Source organism: Chelmon rostratus, chromosome 16 (genome assembly GCF_017976325.1).
Source record: "Chelmon rostratus isolate fCheRos1 chromosome 16, fCheRos1.pri, whole genome shotgun sequence".
In the NCBI taxonomy this organism is placed as follows: Eukaryota; Metazoa; Chordata; class Actinopteri; order Chaetodontiformes; family Chaetodontidae; genus Chelmon; species Chelmon rostratus.
Window position 1 is genome coordinate 14,964,385 of NC_055673.1, and position 14,856 is coordinate 14,979,240.

At 42.4% G+C, this 14,856-nt stretch overlaps 1 protein-coding gene across 2 annotated transcripts in view; it reads right to left on the reverse strand.

Moving 5' to 3' along the window:
- Positions 1 to 9,297, reverse strand: part of cdk6 (cyclin-dependent kinase 6) — a 35,299-nt gene extending 26,002 nt beyond the window's left edge. The window contains exons 1-3 of one of the 2 annotated variants that reach the window (XM_041955165.1): positions 8,894 to 9,297; positions 7,705 to 8,054; positions 3,474 to 3,609 (exon numbers count right to left, since the gene is read on the reverse strand). In XM_041955165.1, coding sequence (XP_041811099.1) covers positions 3,474 to 3,609; positions 7,705 to 7,928 — 360 coding nt within the window. In that variant the 5' untranslated portion in view covers positions 7,929 to 8,054; positions 8,894 to 9,297. Of the gene's footprint in view, positions 1 to 3,473; positions 3,610 to 7,704 lie in introns of both variants that reach the window. The other variant, XM_041955166.1, reaches the window with a different exon arrangement.
- Between the last annotated feature and the right edge of the window lie 5,559 nt (positions 9,298 to 14,856).

Sequence of the window (14,856 nt, forward strand, 5' to 3'; positions counted from 1 at the left end):
CTGCTTGATGTCCTTCCAGCTCATTTGATTCCTGGAGGAGGACCTCTTTCATCAATGACCATGTGGTGGGTCTTGAGTCTGAGTAAGGCTGAGTGGGTGGTGGAGGGTGGGGGGCTGAAGTGGACAGGCTGGGCCGGGGTGGGGTGTCTGGTGCTGGGAGAAGATTGGTTTTGAGGAAAAGTATGCCTGTTCTTTTTATCTTAGGGTCTTTGGATGAGGGTGAATGTTTTTCCCTCTTTTGGGGTACTGAAGGGTGACACTCTTGAATAGTAAACACTTAATCAGATGGGCACAGGTGTGCTGAATTTGGGACTGCTGGACTGGGGATCCACTATCTGGTGTCATCTGGCATAGCCGAGAGCAAATTAAGTTGCAGGGAAGGGGGGCAACTGGGGGGTTACTGTGCAGTGTCCACTGTCCTAGAAATAACACGAGATGGTGCCTGTGTCATCTTGTCACTCCATTATTGTCCTGGTGTCCCCCCTCCAGGCTCCAGCTGTATGGATGTTAGGAGAAAGCTGAAGAAGGAGGGGCGCCTTAACGGGTCAGTATGCTTCAAACGAAGTGCCATCCTGATCGTCGAACAGCATCAAAAACCTCCTCCCCAAAACTCTTCTAACATCAGAATTTTGGGGACAACATCCAACAACTTTTTGTTGCTTTCAAAATCAACCAACAACAACAACAAAAAACAACTCCACGTAGCGACGGACCAATCGGCCATTTGCAGCACTATGAATCCCTTTGAGGAGGTACTGTCAGGATGTGAGTGCTACGTATCCCAATCGTATGATTATTGCGTCTCACCACTTTCTATGACGGCAGGCTTTTCACCTGACCCTTCAGTGTGTCCATTTAGAACAGCTATTTTGCCTTCATACGCCGTCGGACGACGCGCCACACGACTTCGTTCGTTTCAAGAATACCTCAGTGGGAATGCAGAATAAGAAATATCAGTCAATTACAGCTTCAACTCACAACTTAATTTGTTGTTCAGTCTTTTTTCCCCAAATTTCGAAAAATTCATTGTATGTGCACATATGCATGGCCAAGAAAGCTGCTTCTGATTGCTTTGTTAAATTAAACCCTCAGTTATCATTAATCAGTCATTTAATCATTTAGTCCATAACCCACCTGAACAACACATAGAAAGAGCAAAGAAGCAAAGTGAAGACATTTAATTTGCAATGATACAGAAAAAACAAACAAAATCAGCAAAACCCAACACTGAAGAAGCTCTAACTGTGATGTAGCTAAACCAAATTAAGCAAAATGCCATCAATGAATTACCAAAACTGCCAACTACTTTTCTGATTGAGTAATTATCATCTTATCAATGAATCCCTACAATTAATTATCAAATGAATCATCAACAATGAAATGGCTGCGCAACTAGGGCTTCAACTAACGATTCAACAATTACTTCAACAGAATCTTACAATGTAAATTCCTTCATAATCCAATTCAAAATATTATTATAACTATTAACAGTGATAATAAGCAAACATCATAAGATAAAGACAAGCAGCGTATTCTCATTTGAGAAGTGTTTGAAAAATTTGCTGATTTATTTTCGATCAACTAATAGCTCAAAACGACTTAATGTTTCACCTCTAAAAACACAAATAACTATATAATAATGAATAATCCCTTTCACTGGCAGTTACAGGGTGGGTGCTCCAGTATTGCAGTAGAAGCACAACATTTGGAGCCTAATGACATGATGAACAGTCGCCAGCGCACTGAGACATCCATAGAAACCACAGTACCACACACTGTATCAGCTTCAGCAGAACCCTGGGAAAGCCTCAGGTGTGATCTACCTGACTCGTCTACGCTTGCACAGCATCCCACCAACATTACAGCTCAACACAAAACTTTCACACATAAACCCGGCCCCAGGGGTGAAAACCAACGGTTACTCTAGCTTCCAGAACTTCTCTGTTTCCAATGTGACACTTTAAACTCTGAGGCCCTTCTGTCCAAAAATAGAGATGTACCTCTCTAATACTGCACATGATACATTTACAGACCTTGGGGTGAAACACGATGAAGAGATTTTAAAAGGTACGAGTGTGGGAAAGATTAAAATAAAAAGAGACAGTTACAGAGGAAAGGAGTTGGCGACACGTCCATTTCCGAGCTTTTGGCAAAGTGTAAGTGGACACTCGGTGCATTTATTTATTGAACTGAAAAAGTGATAGTGGTGGTGAGCGTGTTGGAATTGTTGGTACAGAGATTGAACTATTGGGAAGTACAATTTCTAGCATCAAACTGAGTACTCTTAGGCTGGCCCACATTAGAATTGTGCAGATTTTGGATCAGATTCGTCCTCCAAACAATCTTGGGTTTCTTGATTTGAGACTGGTTTGAACAGATTATCTCCCAAAATCACCCTGCAGTAGTGAGAGGGTTTACAGGTATAATCTTTATGTTACTGACTGGATCAGTCTCCCTGACATTGAATCCTAAATATCAAATAATATCAAATTTTTCAACCTGACATCCTGTAGTGTGAAACAAACAGTGATGAGATACTGAGCAAAAACCTGCAATAGCCAATCAGAGCAAGCCGAGCAGGAAGCATCACCGTTATTTCCAACTCATCTCCACCTCGTGTTGCAAAATGTATAAGCCATCCTGATTCCATTTTCTCAGCCAGGACTTCAGCCAGTTTTTGTTTGTTATAGCAGACACAAGTGCAACCGGCCGACGATGACAGTCCGCCTCCATGTTTGTGTTTTTTCTGAAGTCACGTTTTCTCACGCGGGTTTCTGTGAGATGTGAAGTCCCTGGAATCAGCACTCTGAATTCTTTTAGTGTGAACGCCAAGTGTGTGGTCTTGCGTCTTGACTGAATCGTCTGGTGTGTGCATTCTTTAGATTAAAATATTAAAAGTCGGTTAAATCTGTCTGTATGTCTGTGGTCTCCCACACTTTTCAGATGAGTTAAGACTTGAAAATCCCCTGGTGTGCACCAGGCATTAGTTTATGAACACGAAGGGAAGATCTTTAAGTCTACTTTCACACACATTTTTTTCTCTGTCTCCATCTGTAATACAGCGTAAACTTGGAGAGAGAGAGCAGAGTGAAAATAGAGAAGCCAGGGAGCCTCTAATTTGGAGCCCATCTGCCACATGTGCTGCCCTTCAAAACGCCCCGGTACCTCTGATGTTGGAGGGAACTGCTCTCCGTCCTCTGTGTCTCTGGCCAAGAAAACTCACTCAGTACCATACAGACACGGCTGTGGTCATGCAATGTTCAAGCCACAGAAGATTAGCAAATAGCTTCCTTTGTAATTTAAAAAGAACCTGAGAGTAATATTTCAAATGAAGTTCCTACATGTTGAAAATTGTCTCGAAATAATATTTATGTAATCCTCACTGATGTTTTAATAGTAAAGCAAACAAATGTCACTCACACGGACCATTAAACACTTCCTGCATTTGCCTAGATAACAACGGCAATGTTTACCTTGATGGTCTCAGGTGGTACTCCAGGGTCAGGAGCCTTCTCCAGGTAGGTGGTCAGGTCCTGATCCACGTGCTCAAAGACCAGAGTGAGTTTGGTTTCTCTGTCAGTCCGAGAGACTGTACACACATCAAACAACCTAGAACAAGGGGAGCAAGTGGAGGGAGGTCAGTTCAATTCATCTAACAGGGTCCGATCTGCTCAGAAAGATGCAACAAGGAGTACAACTAACAGGACTGAACCTCTTTACTGTTAACATGTCTGCATTGTTTGTTGATTCAGTGAATGACAGCTGGATGACAGTAATCTACACATCTAGCAAAGGGTAAAGCAATGCATTGGCATACTTTTATGGACACAACCACTTTGGTTACATTATGCAAAGCTTATAAAAGCACTCTATATTGTATGTGTTTTACACCTGAACACAAATAGACGTAATGGAAGAAAGTAAATATGGTGCACTAAAGCAAATAGGCAGAGACACAGACACGGCAATAGGCACGTCATACACGGGTGTAACTAATGTCATTACAAAAGATTGTTATGATTTACTGGAACACGTTAATATAATGGGGCCCGTGCTAATGCTGCTAGTTACACCTGTATGTTTCCTGCATTGACAAGTCAGATTGTCTGCTTGAGCAAAGGGTTTGTTGGTGCAGCAAAAATAAGATGTAATTCAGTTGTGGAAAAGGAAAATCATGCAATAAAACTAACAGCTGAGAGTTGAACGAATCTGCTTTGTGGTTGGTCAGGAAAGTATGATCCATTCTACGACATTAAATTGCAAGTCTTGCTCGGATCCTGGGGATTTTTATGTTGCAGAAACTTGAGATGATGAACATGCTTCAAGAGCAGAATTATGTGCTGCAGGACACCCTGATAACGTTGTGTAAGGTGACCCTGAAAAACTACTTCTATGCAAAGCTTTAGAAGATTCAAGACCATCAAGCCCCCAAACACCAGCGTTTATGGTTGTGTTTCACTAGGCAACAAACTAAGGCCAAGAATCCAGATTATGTCGGCAGACCTGCCAAGGCAGGCTTTGGTGAAAAGCTGAAAAAAGCTATCCAGTATGTCCTCTTCAAAGAGCTGTGGACCACAAGCAGCATTCCTCCACCAGCACTATGACAACTCCTGATACTCTATGGGAAGTCGAGTGGACCCTGGCTGGAGCTGCTGCAGAGGCAGCATCTTTCATCACAACAACTGAGGAGATGAGAGGAGCCATGAAGGATCTCCATCAGACCGGTTGGTCGGGCATATGGGTTACAAAGTAATGGGCTACTGTAATCACATTACCTTTAAAAGTATGGCATTATTATCTGTGAGTGCACGTGAATGAGTCGATCAAGTGGTAAATATGATTTGTAAAGTCACTTTGAAAGAGCAGGCTAGAACACATAAAAGGGATGATTTTGTATTGCGTTACCTGGGTTAACCGACATCTACAATATACTTCTTCACCTAATGAGCGAGGGGGTAATAAACCCTGCCCAGAACTCTGAAGGGTCCAAACTCGACATTGGTTTTCTGCAAAGGTTTCAAATCATTGGATGAGAGCACTACTGGGTATCAGCTTTAACTTCCAACATTAAAATGCAAAGACTGACGGAATTAGAGTCATTATTGATACCTGTGAGACACTTCTATGATTATTGTTGCACTTATTAATTTATAGTGATCCGACTCAATGTCTCATCAAAATGTTTCCACACATGTGCTGTTATAATTCAAACTAGCTAATCTACATAAGCCGTTTAAAACGGAAGCGGGGAAAGAAATCACTAAATCTCTCCAGAAACTCTTTCATTTCTATCCAATGAGGCACGGCGTGTCCCTGCCAACACCCTTGTAATCAGCGAACTTGGAAACGCTGGAGTTAGTGCGGTGAGCGAGAGGTGATTCATTCAAGGTATTAGTACTGTGCATGATGTCACAGAATAGACAGCGCTCTCCTCTTGAAGCGCTGGGGTTAAACGCCCCTCACAGCTCGATTGTTGGGCTACAATGGGGGCTCTCAGCAGACACTGAACATATGGAATGAATAATGGGCCTCATTACAAACATCCAGGGGTTGCCTGGAGTCACACAGAAGGCCCACAATGCACCCTTCCTGGCCTGAGCTGCTTGGCTTTGCTGGTAGGTTAAACTGGAGGATTGTGAAGCTCCTCTGGTGGATCAAAGAGCTGATGGTTTGCACTCTTGAACCAATTTATTGCAACAAATAACTAAACTCGTGCTTTCACAGTAGTGCACAACATGTGTTCAACCAATAAATAATGCTAACCTAGGAGAACTTCCTGCTGACGTATTTGTCTTCTGTGAGAACAAACCCCATTGTGATCCCATTAAGAGAAAACCATTATCCTCTATTATTCATTGATACGCTGGGGAATTATTGTTAGAGGCACAATGGCACTAGTCGTGCTTCTGAAACGTTCATTTAAAACTTCCCCTTCAATCCCAAAGCACTCAATATTCCATAATAAAACAAGGATCAAGGTCAGTCCTTGGCTAGTGCCAACATATGACGCAGTATCTGACTGCTCACCTCAACTCAATACAAAACTGAAACAAAACTCTGACAGAAAAACTGAGCTGTATGTACATTGCCTTTGTAGCCGTTTACAGTAAATCCAATATACCTTACAGTAACTGAGCTGGGAGAGTGTCAGTGTATGGCTCAGAGGCACTTGACAGCATATGTGAGTACTGATGGGCACATATATATATATATATATATAAATAAATGCATCAAATCCCTGACATGTTATTTTAAGTTTCATATTGTATAGCAATATGGGCATATTGTATAGCCCATATTGATATATATATATATATATATATATACACACACTCACACACACACACATATATAAATGAAAGGTGGTCATCTCAAGGCAACTTGGAATACTTGAACAGACTCATTACTGATCTTTGGGGAATCATTTATGATAAAATATTAAACTCGGTGCTCACTTTGGAGCTGAAATAATTCGTCAGTTAATCAGCTCCGTGGTTGATTAACAATATATTACTTGACATTAATTTTATATTGATTTATTTGCCATTTTTAAATGAAATAATTCTGTAAACTCGCTGGCTGAAGCGTTTCAAATGTGAATATTTGCTGTTTCATTCTTCTTTTCTGATAGCAAACTGAATATCTTTAGGTTTTTGACTGTAGGTCAGGCAACACAATCCCTTGATGTTAGCTTGGGCTTCAGGAAATTGTGAGAGGAATGTTTTAATGGCATATTTTATGAAAATAACTTATTTGCAGCTCTACTTTACGTACTAGCTACGAAGTGAGCTTTGGGCTTCTAATATTTATATACAGATATTTTGAATCTAACCAGATACATAATAATCTAATTAAAACTAATGTAAGCTACAAAGATCTTCCAGAAAGGTGAAGGCCTAATCATTAGAAAGGCCAACTCTGAATGGAATTTTCACAGGTTATATTGTTCATTGTTGCTCATCTGTCCAGTCAAGGTGCTCTTGAGTATGACACCCATTATCTTAAACACGATTCCAATTGATCAAGTTTGGATTTTCAACTTAATCCTTTATCTAAACAGCTAGTCTCACTGAGGTCATGCATGCATTACAAGTATGCATTTTAAAAAGGTGCATGCACTACTCCGCTTTACCCTGCAAGCCGGTGACCTTTCTTGGGGGCACGAGGGTGGAAAGTTTGCACGGGTGTTGAGCTTCGCGTCTTTTAGGCAGAGCTGACTTATTTTAAAAGCCGAGCAAAGTTGCGCTTCTCAGAAGAGCGCACATGAGGTGGATCAATGTGATTGGAGAGGACCGATACTGATGAATAAGAGGCGGGGTCTCAAAGTAGAAGGGAAACTAACAATGCAGAGAACAATGAATATGGAGAAAGTTATGATCTGACAGGTGTGCTCCTAATGCCTGTTCGTGGTGGCAGCAACCAGCTGTTATGCAACACACGTGTTCATATCACCAGGAGAGAAGATTTAAAGAAGAGGACGTCTGCTACAGAAGCAGTGCACAAGTGTGAATGCAGGCTTCCCTTAAAGGTCATATGAAGCAGTATGGCTGCTGCCACCTCAGACCATCAAAAAGGAAGTAGTGTGTCTGTCACTCACTCTCTCACTCAGTCACTCTCACACACACACACACACACACACACACACACACACACACACACACACACACACACACACAGGGCTGCCCACCTCTCCCCCTCACTTACCTGACAACATTGGGGTGCTCAAAAGCCTCAAGCTGCCTCAGTACCGCCACCTCCCGGATGGTGGAGAGAGGCATCCCCTCTTCCTCCGTCTGGACACGAACTCTTTTTAGGGCTACAAAGCGTCCGCCGTTCTTCAAATCTCTCGCCTTGTACACTTTCCCATAAGCGCCTTCTCCAATCTCGGCCACAGCCTCATATTGAGTACCAGTACTTTCTTTGTCCATTTTTGCAGAATTTGTTTCTCCTCTCGTCTCTCGTTGAAAATATTGCGGGGAATCCCGGCGAGGGTGACGAGCCAGAGACTCTCTCACAAAGCCATATTCACAGAAAAAAGTTGGCACATGCGATGCCTAGATGACAGGGAGACACAGATGGAGGAAGACACCATCTTTGTCACATTTGGTCAAACTGTGCTCCAGGTAGGCAATAACAGGACTGTCATCATGTTTTATTCCGACTATCAACATAAGAGCCCCTTGCGTCCCGACTTCCACTCCTCCTCCTATTACGCATAGCAACTCATGTCCTCCTACCACTAACACAAAGTAATGTCAAATAATTCAAAAACAACCACATTTAGCTTCGCTTTCAAGCTAGGTTGGCGTGCAATAAACTGTCTCGTGCACAAAAAAAAAGAAAGTCCCTCCGCATGCAGCGTTGTTGTGCTCCTGCGGGCTCTTTCTCTGTTAAAGGACATTAAACAAGAGATTTTAAAGAGAACACGAACACAGGGAGCACAAACCTTTGCACACCGAGCAGCTTTTAGCGAGCTAAATCACCGGCGAACAGCTTTCCGTGTCTTGTTTTATCAAAGCGTTTGAGGCGACACAAACTTGGCGAGCACGTGGCTGTCTACTGATTGCATTGTCTGAACTTCCTACCGCAACAGTCCATTTAAAACGCTGGAAAAGTCGCCTTTCAGAGCCCAAATCGTTGTAAACGTGTGCAACAAAGCGGCGGCAGAGTTTTAAAGATGTTTCCACGAGCGCGGATAGCTTCCTCTAATTTTTTTCTAATTAATTTGTGCGCGGACGCAAACGGGCTAATTATAATAAATCCTAGCAAGTCGGGGAATTGCTCGTTTCAGTTCTTAAGATGATGCCGGATTGTAAAGCAGTAAAGCAGTAAACCACTTAAAGACACTCTTGGCATAAATGTATGAATAAATATCCACACTTTCGGTGTTTACCTTGGTTTGTGTTGTCAATAAAATGTCGTAACGTCGGCATGTCCGATTAAATGCTGAGGAGGCATTCGTGTGTCGGGTAAAATGTCCTGCATCAAACGCATCCCTGTCCACTGTCCTCCATGCGGGGGCCACACAGGTAGTTGGACGGTGCAGGCACTAATGCTACATCCCTCAGACTGCACCAGCCCAGCAGACACTCAAACAAGGGAGAAGGTGGGGGTGGAGGGGGTGTGGGATGGGGGGGTCATAGGACAAAGGCAAACGCGTGATGCAGCCCTCCAAAACCACGCTCTTCTTTGGGTTTTCTCCTTTCTTTCTCCTTCTTTTTTTCTTCCATATATCCCCGGATCGGCCTATGCAACTGCAGCCCCGCTCGCCTGTGTGAGCTCCGTCTCTGCCTGGCTTTCCCACGCCGGCTGAATGTGGCCTGACCCCCTTCAGAGAGGTTTGACACGGAGCGGGGACATTTCCGCATTCCTCCCCGACTACAAAGGCTCACCGCCTCCTTTTTGCTCTCCCTCGGCCTCCTCGGTGCTTTACCATTCATAGTCCTCTCCGCGGGTTTTGTCTCCCGTGTCAAACCCGGGAGCACCGCAGGGATCGGAGAGGGGAGAGAGGAGGTTTATTGGATGGACGGCCACACTATCTATCTCCCTCAGACCCATTGAGGAACGCCCGCGGCAACAATGCGCCAGCGGGGATGCGATGTGACAAGCTCGCCTGAGATGGTCTGGAGGGGTCAGGTTCAAGGCCCGGTGGCTTGATCTGTGGCAAGGGGGCACTTCTCTGCTCGGGTGGTCCTTGACGAGGCTCCATGCCCCAACAGGCGTGATGGCCATGTGGGCTACTGCATGGCAAACCTTTTTCTATTTCTACTTGGAAAATATGGGAAATTCTGCAGAGTATCATCATCATCATCATCATCATCATCATCATCTCAGGATATATTTTAATTAATTTCACAGCAAAAGACAAACATTTTGGATCTGGATTTACAACATACAACAACAACAATAAGAACAACCTTTTTATATTTTGACTTTTACAAATTGAAACAAAATTACTGAAGAAGAAATGGAAATTCTTACATTAAAATTCGTGTAGAATATAGCTTATATACTTTTTTATGTTAAGTAATTTATTATCAATATTTCATACTTTAACTGTCACTTCTTAAAATCTCAAATTTAATGTTTAAATATCTTCTAACCCACATAAATAAAATTGTGTATATATACTTTAAACCTTGGTTTTTATCTGTCTTTTTTTATATTTTTGCATGTTTCATCCTTGCTGCCTTTTCTTAAAATTCTGCTTTATTTTAATACACCTATTTATGCTTAAAATTCTAACTCTATTACATATATCAGGTGTAGACATTAAAAGTAATGTGTTCTGCCTGAAAAGTTCTTCAAACTCTCACATAAAGTTTGTATTTCACATTTTTTTTCTCTCTCTCTCTTTCATGCTGGACACGGTTTAGACATGACAAGACTTGATGTCAGATTATTCCAATGAATAGCCAATTACAGGCGTGTAACCAAGCTCCATTATCATAACTTCATTGGAAGGCGTGTATTAGAGGCGCACAGAAGATCAGAGGAAGGACATTCCTCCACTGCCATGATTTACATGCAAACTTGTCCTGCATGCTGCTTGTAGAATCCACTGATTTCCATTGAAAAGGTGAAGTTGGGGGAGATAATGACATGGAAGTATGTATGGCAATCTCCCCTGCCCAACTTTATTTTAGGCAACCCCAAATTTAAATCATTTGCATCACAAAACACACAATACAGACAATGTGTCCCAGACCAATTACTGTAAATGTGAGCATTTACATTTTTCATCATCATTGTTCATGTGAAATCAGCTCTGAGAGCCATCGCCCAGATTGAATACATTAGCATGCATACTTCTGTTTGGCCGGAGAACAAACCAATTAGATGCGTTGTGTGCGGGATAGAGATGAGAGAGAGAGACACACACACACACACACACATTCCGCAACTGTGATTCGCGATTAGTCAATATCTGACATGTAAACTTTCTTTTTTAAGTTTCCCCGGTCTGTGTTTGTCATGTGTTTACCTTGACGGGGCTCATGCTGGGGAATAATTTTTGACAAGATGCAGGAACAGGATGGTCCAATTAAGACATCCTGTTCTGGGAACAGCATGGTCAGAATGTAATTTAATGTTTAATCTTGTGCTTTTCTCAAGTTCTTGTTGCAGTGTGAACAGTAATGCAATGTGTTGACAATTCAGAAGCAAGATGGAAAAATAAAAGATTTAAGAATTCTGAAGCCCTTCTTTTAGCTCAACTAGCTACAAAATAATTATTTTCAACACTTACTATTATTTGTAATTATTATAATATATGACTATGAAAGTGGCACCTTGTTTTGAAGCTTTGACAAGAAGCAGCTACAGGACTCAAACACCATCCTGTTCATCTTGATTTTCAGACACAAATAGTTTTCTGTTGACTTGCTGTATATTTACAAAGATGTTATTCAATTAATCCATTTTTAATTTTGCTTTATTGCTTCATTTCATGTTTGCGCTATTTATCATTGGGCTTTGGCACAGGCATGCACACTGTGTTGGTCACTGGTTGAAGAAGTATTCAGATCCTTTACTTCAGTCAAAGCAGTGGTACAGAAATGAAAAAAAAAACTCCATTACAAGTAAAAGTTCTGCATGAAAAATAAGCAGAAGTTAAGAAGTATCATCAGCAAAATGTACTTATAGTATTTTAAAAAAAATGTGAATTTTGCAGAAAAAATGTCCCTGTGAGTGACGCATGACGCATAAATGTTTAAGGAACATTTTACAGTTGTAGCTGGTTGAAGTGGTGCTAGTTTTAGCTTCAGCTGAAGTGATTAATAGGAGGAAAACCAAAGCTCTAGTGAACAAATTTGTATTCATTTTCTCCTTTCTCTAATCTTCGCCATTTTGTGAAGTACTGGCTAATTTTATCTCGTATCTAAATGGAAGCCACCTGGAAGGTCTGAGGGGAAATCACTGCTGCTACTCAGTAGAAAGCAGCACAAATGGAAATACTGAAGCAAATCACATATACCATAAAACTTTACACTGTTGGCCATTGCAGGTGCCTGAAATCTCCTTGAATGTAGCTCAATGTGAAGATTAAAGCAGGCCCTGTTGTCACTCCTCCTTACCCCAACTGGTGTTTCAGCTCAGTATTCCTGAGAAACAATGCAGTGTGACAGAGCCACTCCTTTACATTTAACTGTGAGATGATACTAAAAAAGGAGGTCTGACTGTTTTTTCTCAGTCAGCATGTTCACTTCATTGACACTGTGGTCAAATGTTTGTTTCTGCATACTTGAATGTTGCTGTGATGAGACGGCTCAACGGGTTTGGGAACTGCACATTCTTCAGGTTCAAGTAAAACCAGATAAGGAATCAAATAGTAGGGCTGAAACCGAACATTAGACACTAAACAGAGCTTCCTGGGTTTCTTATTTGTCGCTCCGAGTTTGTTTGGGGGTTAATGGCATTTAAGTCTGGCAATCGAAGGCAAATCCTTTTCAATCTCTTATCAAATCTGTTCAAAGCACTAAAAGTTAAAGCTGCATTAATTGATTTTTGGGCCACTTGGGAGCAGCGGACGAAGCTGTAAACACAACACACAAACACATTATATTGTAAGAAGCCATTATGGCAAACAGATGCCTATTTACACATCCAGCAGAACAATATTACAGATGCTGTCATGTTTCAGTCCTTCCAACTAATGTAAATCCAATAGTCACGCTCGCTTATGGTCTCCACCAATTCCTGCGGGAGATATCTGTCCCTTTAGTAGAGAAATGCTCACCAGCTAGTCGCCAACTGAGGGTGAGGATGAAAACATCATCGTGGCTGATTTGGTTATATTGACATCATGGACGAACGCATGTTAAAGAGACCATGTGACATTTGTAAGGAGATTCACCTAACCATTCTCCATGATGTCAACATAACCAAATCAGCCACGGTGATGTTTTCATCCTTACCCTCAGAGCTCCTTCACATGGACAAACCCAACCGTTCCCACAAAGTCATGTTGAAAGTTGTCAGTGTATGTCTCCACAATGGGGAGAAGACCCTAAAAACACACACAGTCCTTGACGATGGTGCTGACAGATCTATTCTACTTCCCCGAGCAGTTCAGTCTTTGGGCCTCACAGCTCAGCCTGAGACCATCTCACTACGCACAGTAAGACAAGATATAGTGCAAGTAAATGGAGCATCTGTATCTTTTGGAATTTCCTCTATCAACCAGCCAACACATAGGCATGTGATCAGTGGTGCATTCACTGCAGACAATCTTGGCCTCTCAGAACATACATATCCTGTCAAACAGCTACAAGAACAGTATCACCATCTCAGAGATGTTCCATTACAACCTCTCGATCAAGCATGCCCTCTTGTACTCATTGGCTCAGATCATGCACATCTTATTACAGCCACAGAGCCAATTCTCATGGGACCCCCTGGAGGCCCATTGGCTATACATACCAGGCTAGGATGGGCTCTGCAGGGGCCAGCCAATTCAGTTCCAACCCATCATCACTCTCTGTCTTTCAATCTTACCCGCTTCAAGAGTGAATTGCTAAGGAATGTAGAAAGACTCAGATTGACGCCTTGCCCTGTGTTAATGAAAAGATAGCTACACGGTCAAAACAAGACAAGCTAGCCCTCGATCTACTCCATTCCAAAACAGTAAGAGTAGAGATAGACGGTGTAATGCGCTGTGCTGCTCCACTGCTAAGAGCTCCCAACATTCCTCTCCTTAAAGCTCCCAAAGAGGCTACCCTGCCCCGTCTCTGTGCTACAGAAACACGCCTGTCCAACGATCCCAAACTATCAAAGAAATATCAAGAAGAACTGGATAAACTTGTGCAGTCTGGCTATGTTCAAAGGATCCCCAGTGATCAGGTAGATCAATCATATGAACACTGGTATTTCCCACATCACATTGTTGAACATAACAAGTACAGAGTTGTATTTGACTGTTCCTTTGAATACATGGGCCAAAATCTCAACAAATGTCTTCTACCTGGACCAACATTGGGGCCCTCTCTCCTTGGGGTCCTTCTTAGATTTCGCCAACATGCTATTGGCATATGTGGTGATATTAAAGCTATGTTCCATCAGGTATGCCTTTTGAATGAGGACAAACCTCTACTGCGCTTTATATGGAGAGGGATGCAACTGGATCAGGAACCTACTGTTTATGAATGGCAAGTCTTACCACCACTCTGAAAGTAATGAGGAGGTCCTCCAATCTGTCCAACATTGCTTCTATGTTGATAACTGCCTCCAAAGTTTCCCTTCCTCTCATGAGGCCACATCTCTCATTAACAAAATGAGACCCCTGCTTGCTGATGGTGGATTTGACATCAGACAATGGGCTAGCGATGATCCTGCTGTAATACACCATCTCCCACTTGATGCAAAGTCCATAACCACTGAACTCTGGCTTTCAGAGAACGGAGACCCCAAAGAGCTGACACTCCGCCACCAATGGAACTGTTGGAGAACAGCTGGCTAACCTCATTAGTTCTGAGCTCACTATCCCATTGCAGTCAGTGACCCTTTGGCCAGATTTCGGCTAACATCCAACTCCTGCCGCTACAAGGTGTTTGTGGCTGAGATTCAGACACTGACTGACACAATGAGTTGGAGATATGTTGACTCTAAGAGTAATCCATCTGATGACTTAACCGGAGGTAAATCCTCCTTGAACTTTCTCTGCAACACAGATGGAGTCAAGGCCCCCCATTCCTTCTGCTGAATCCTGACTGCTGGCCAGCCAACCCAGGTGTGTGTGTTGAACCAGAACCTGCTGATGAACTCAGGAAATCCATGTTCTGTGGCAGAGTGATGTTTGATATAAACCTCCCTGACCTAAATAAGTACAGAAGCTGGGATGATCTGATGGAGGAAACA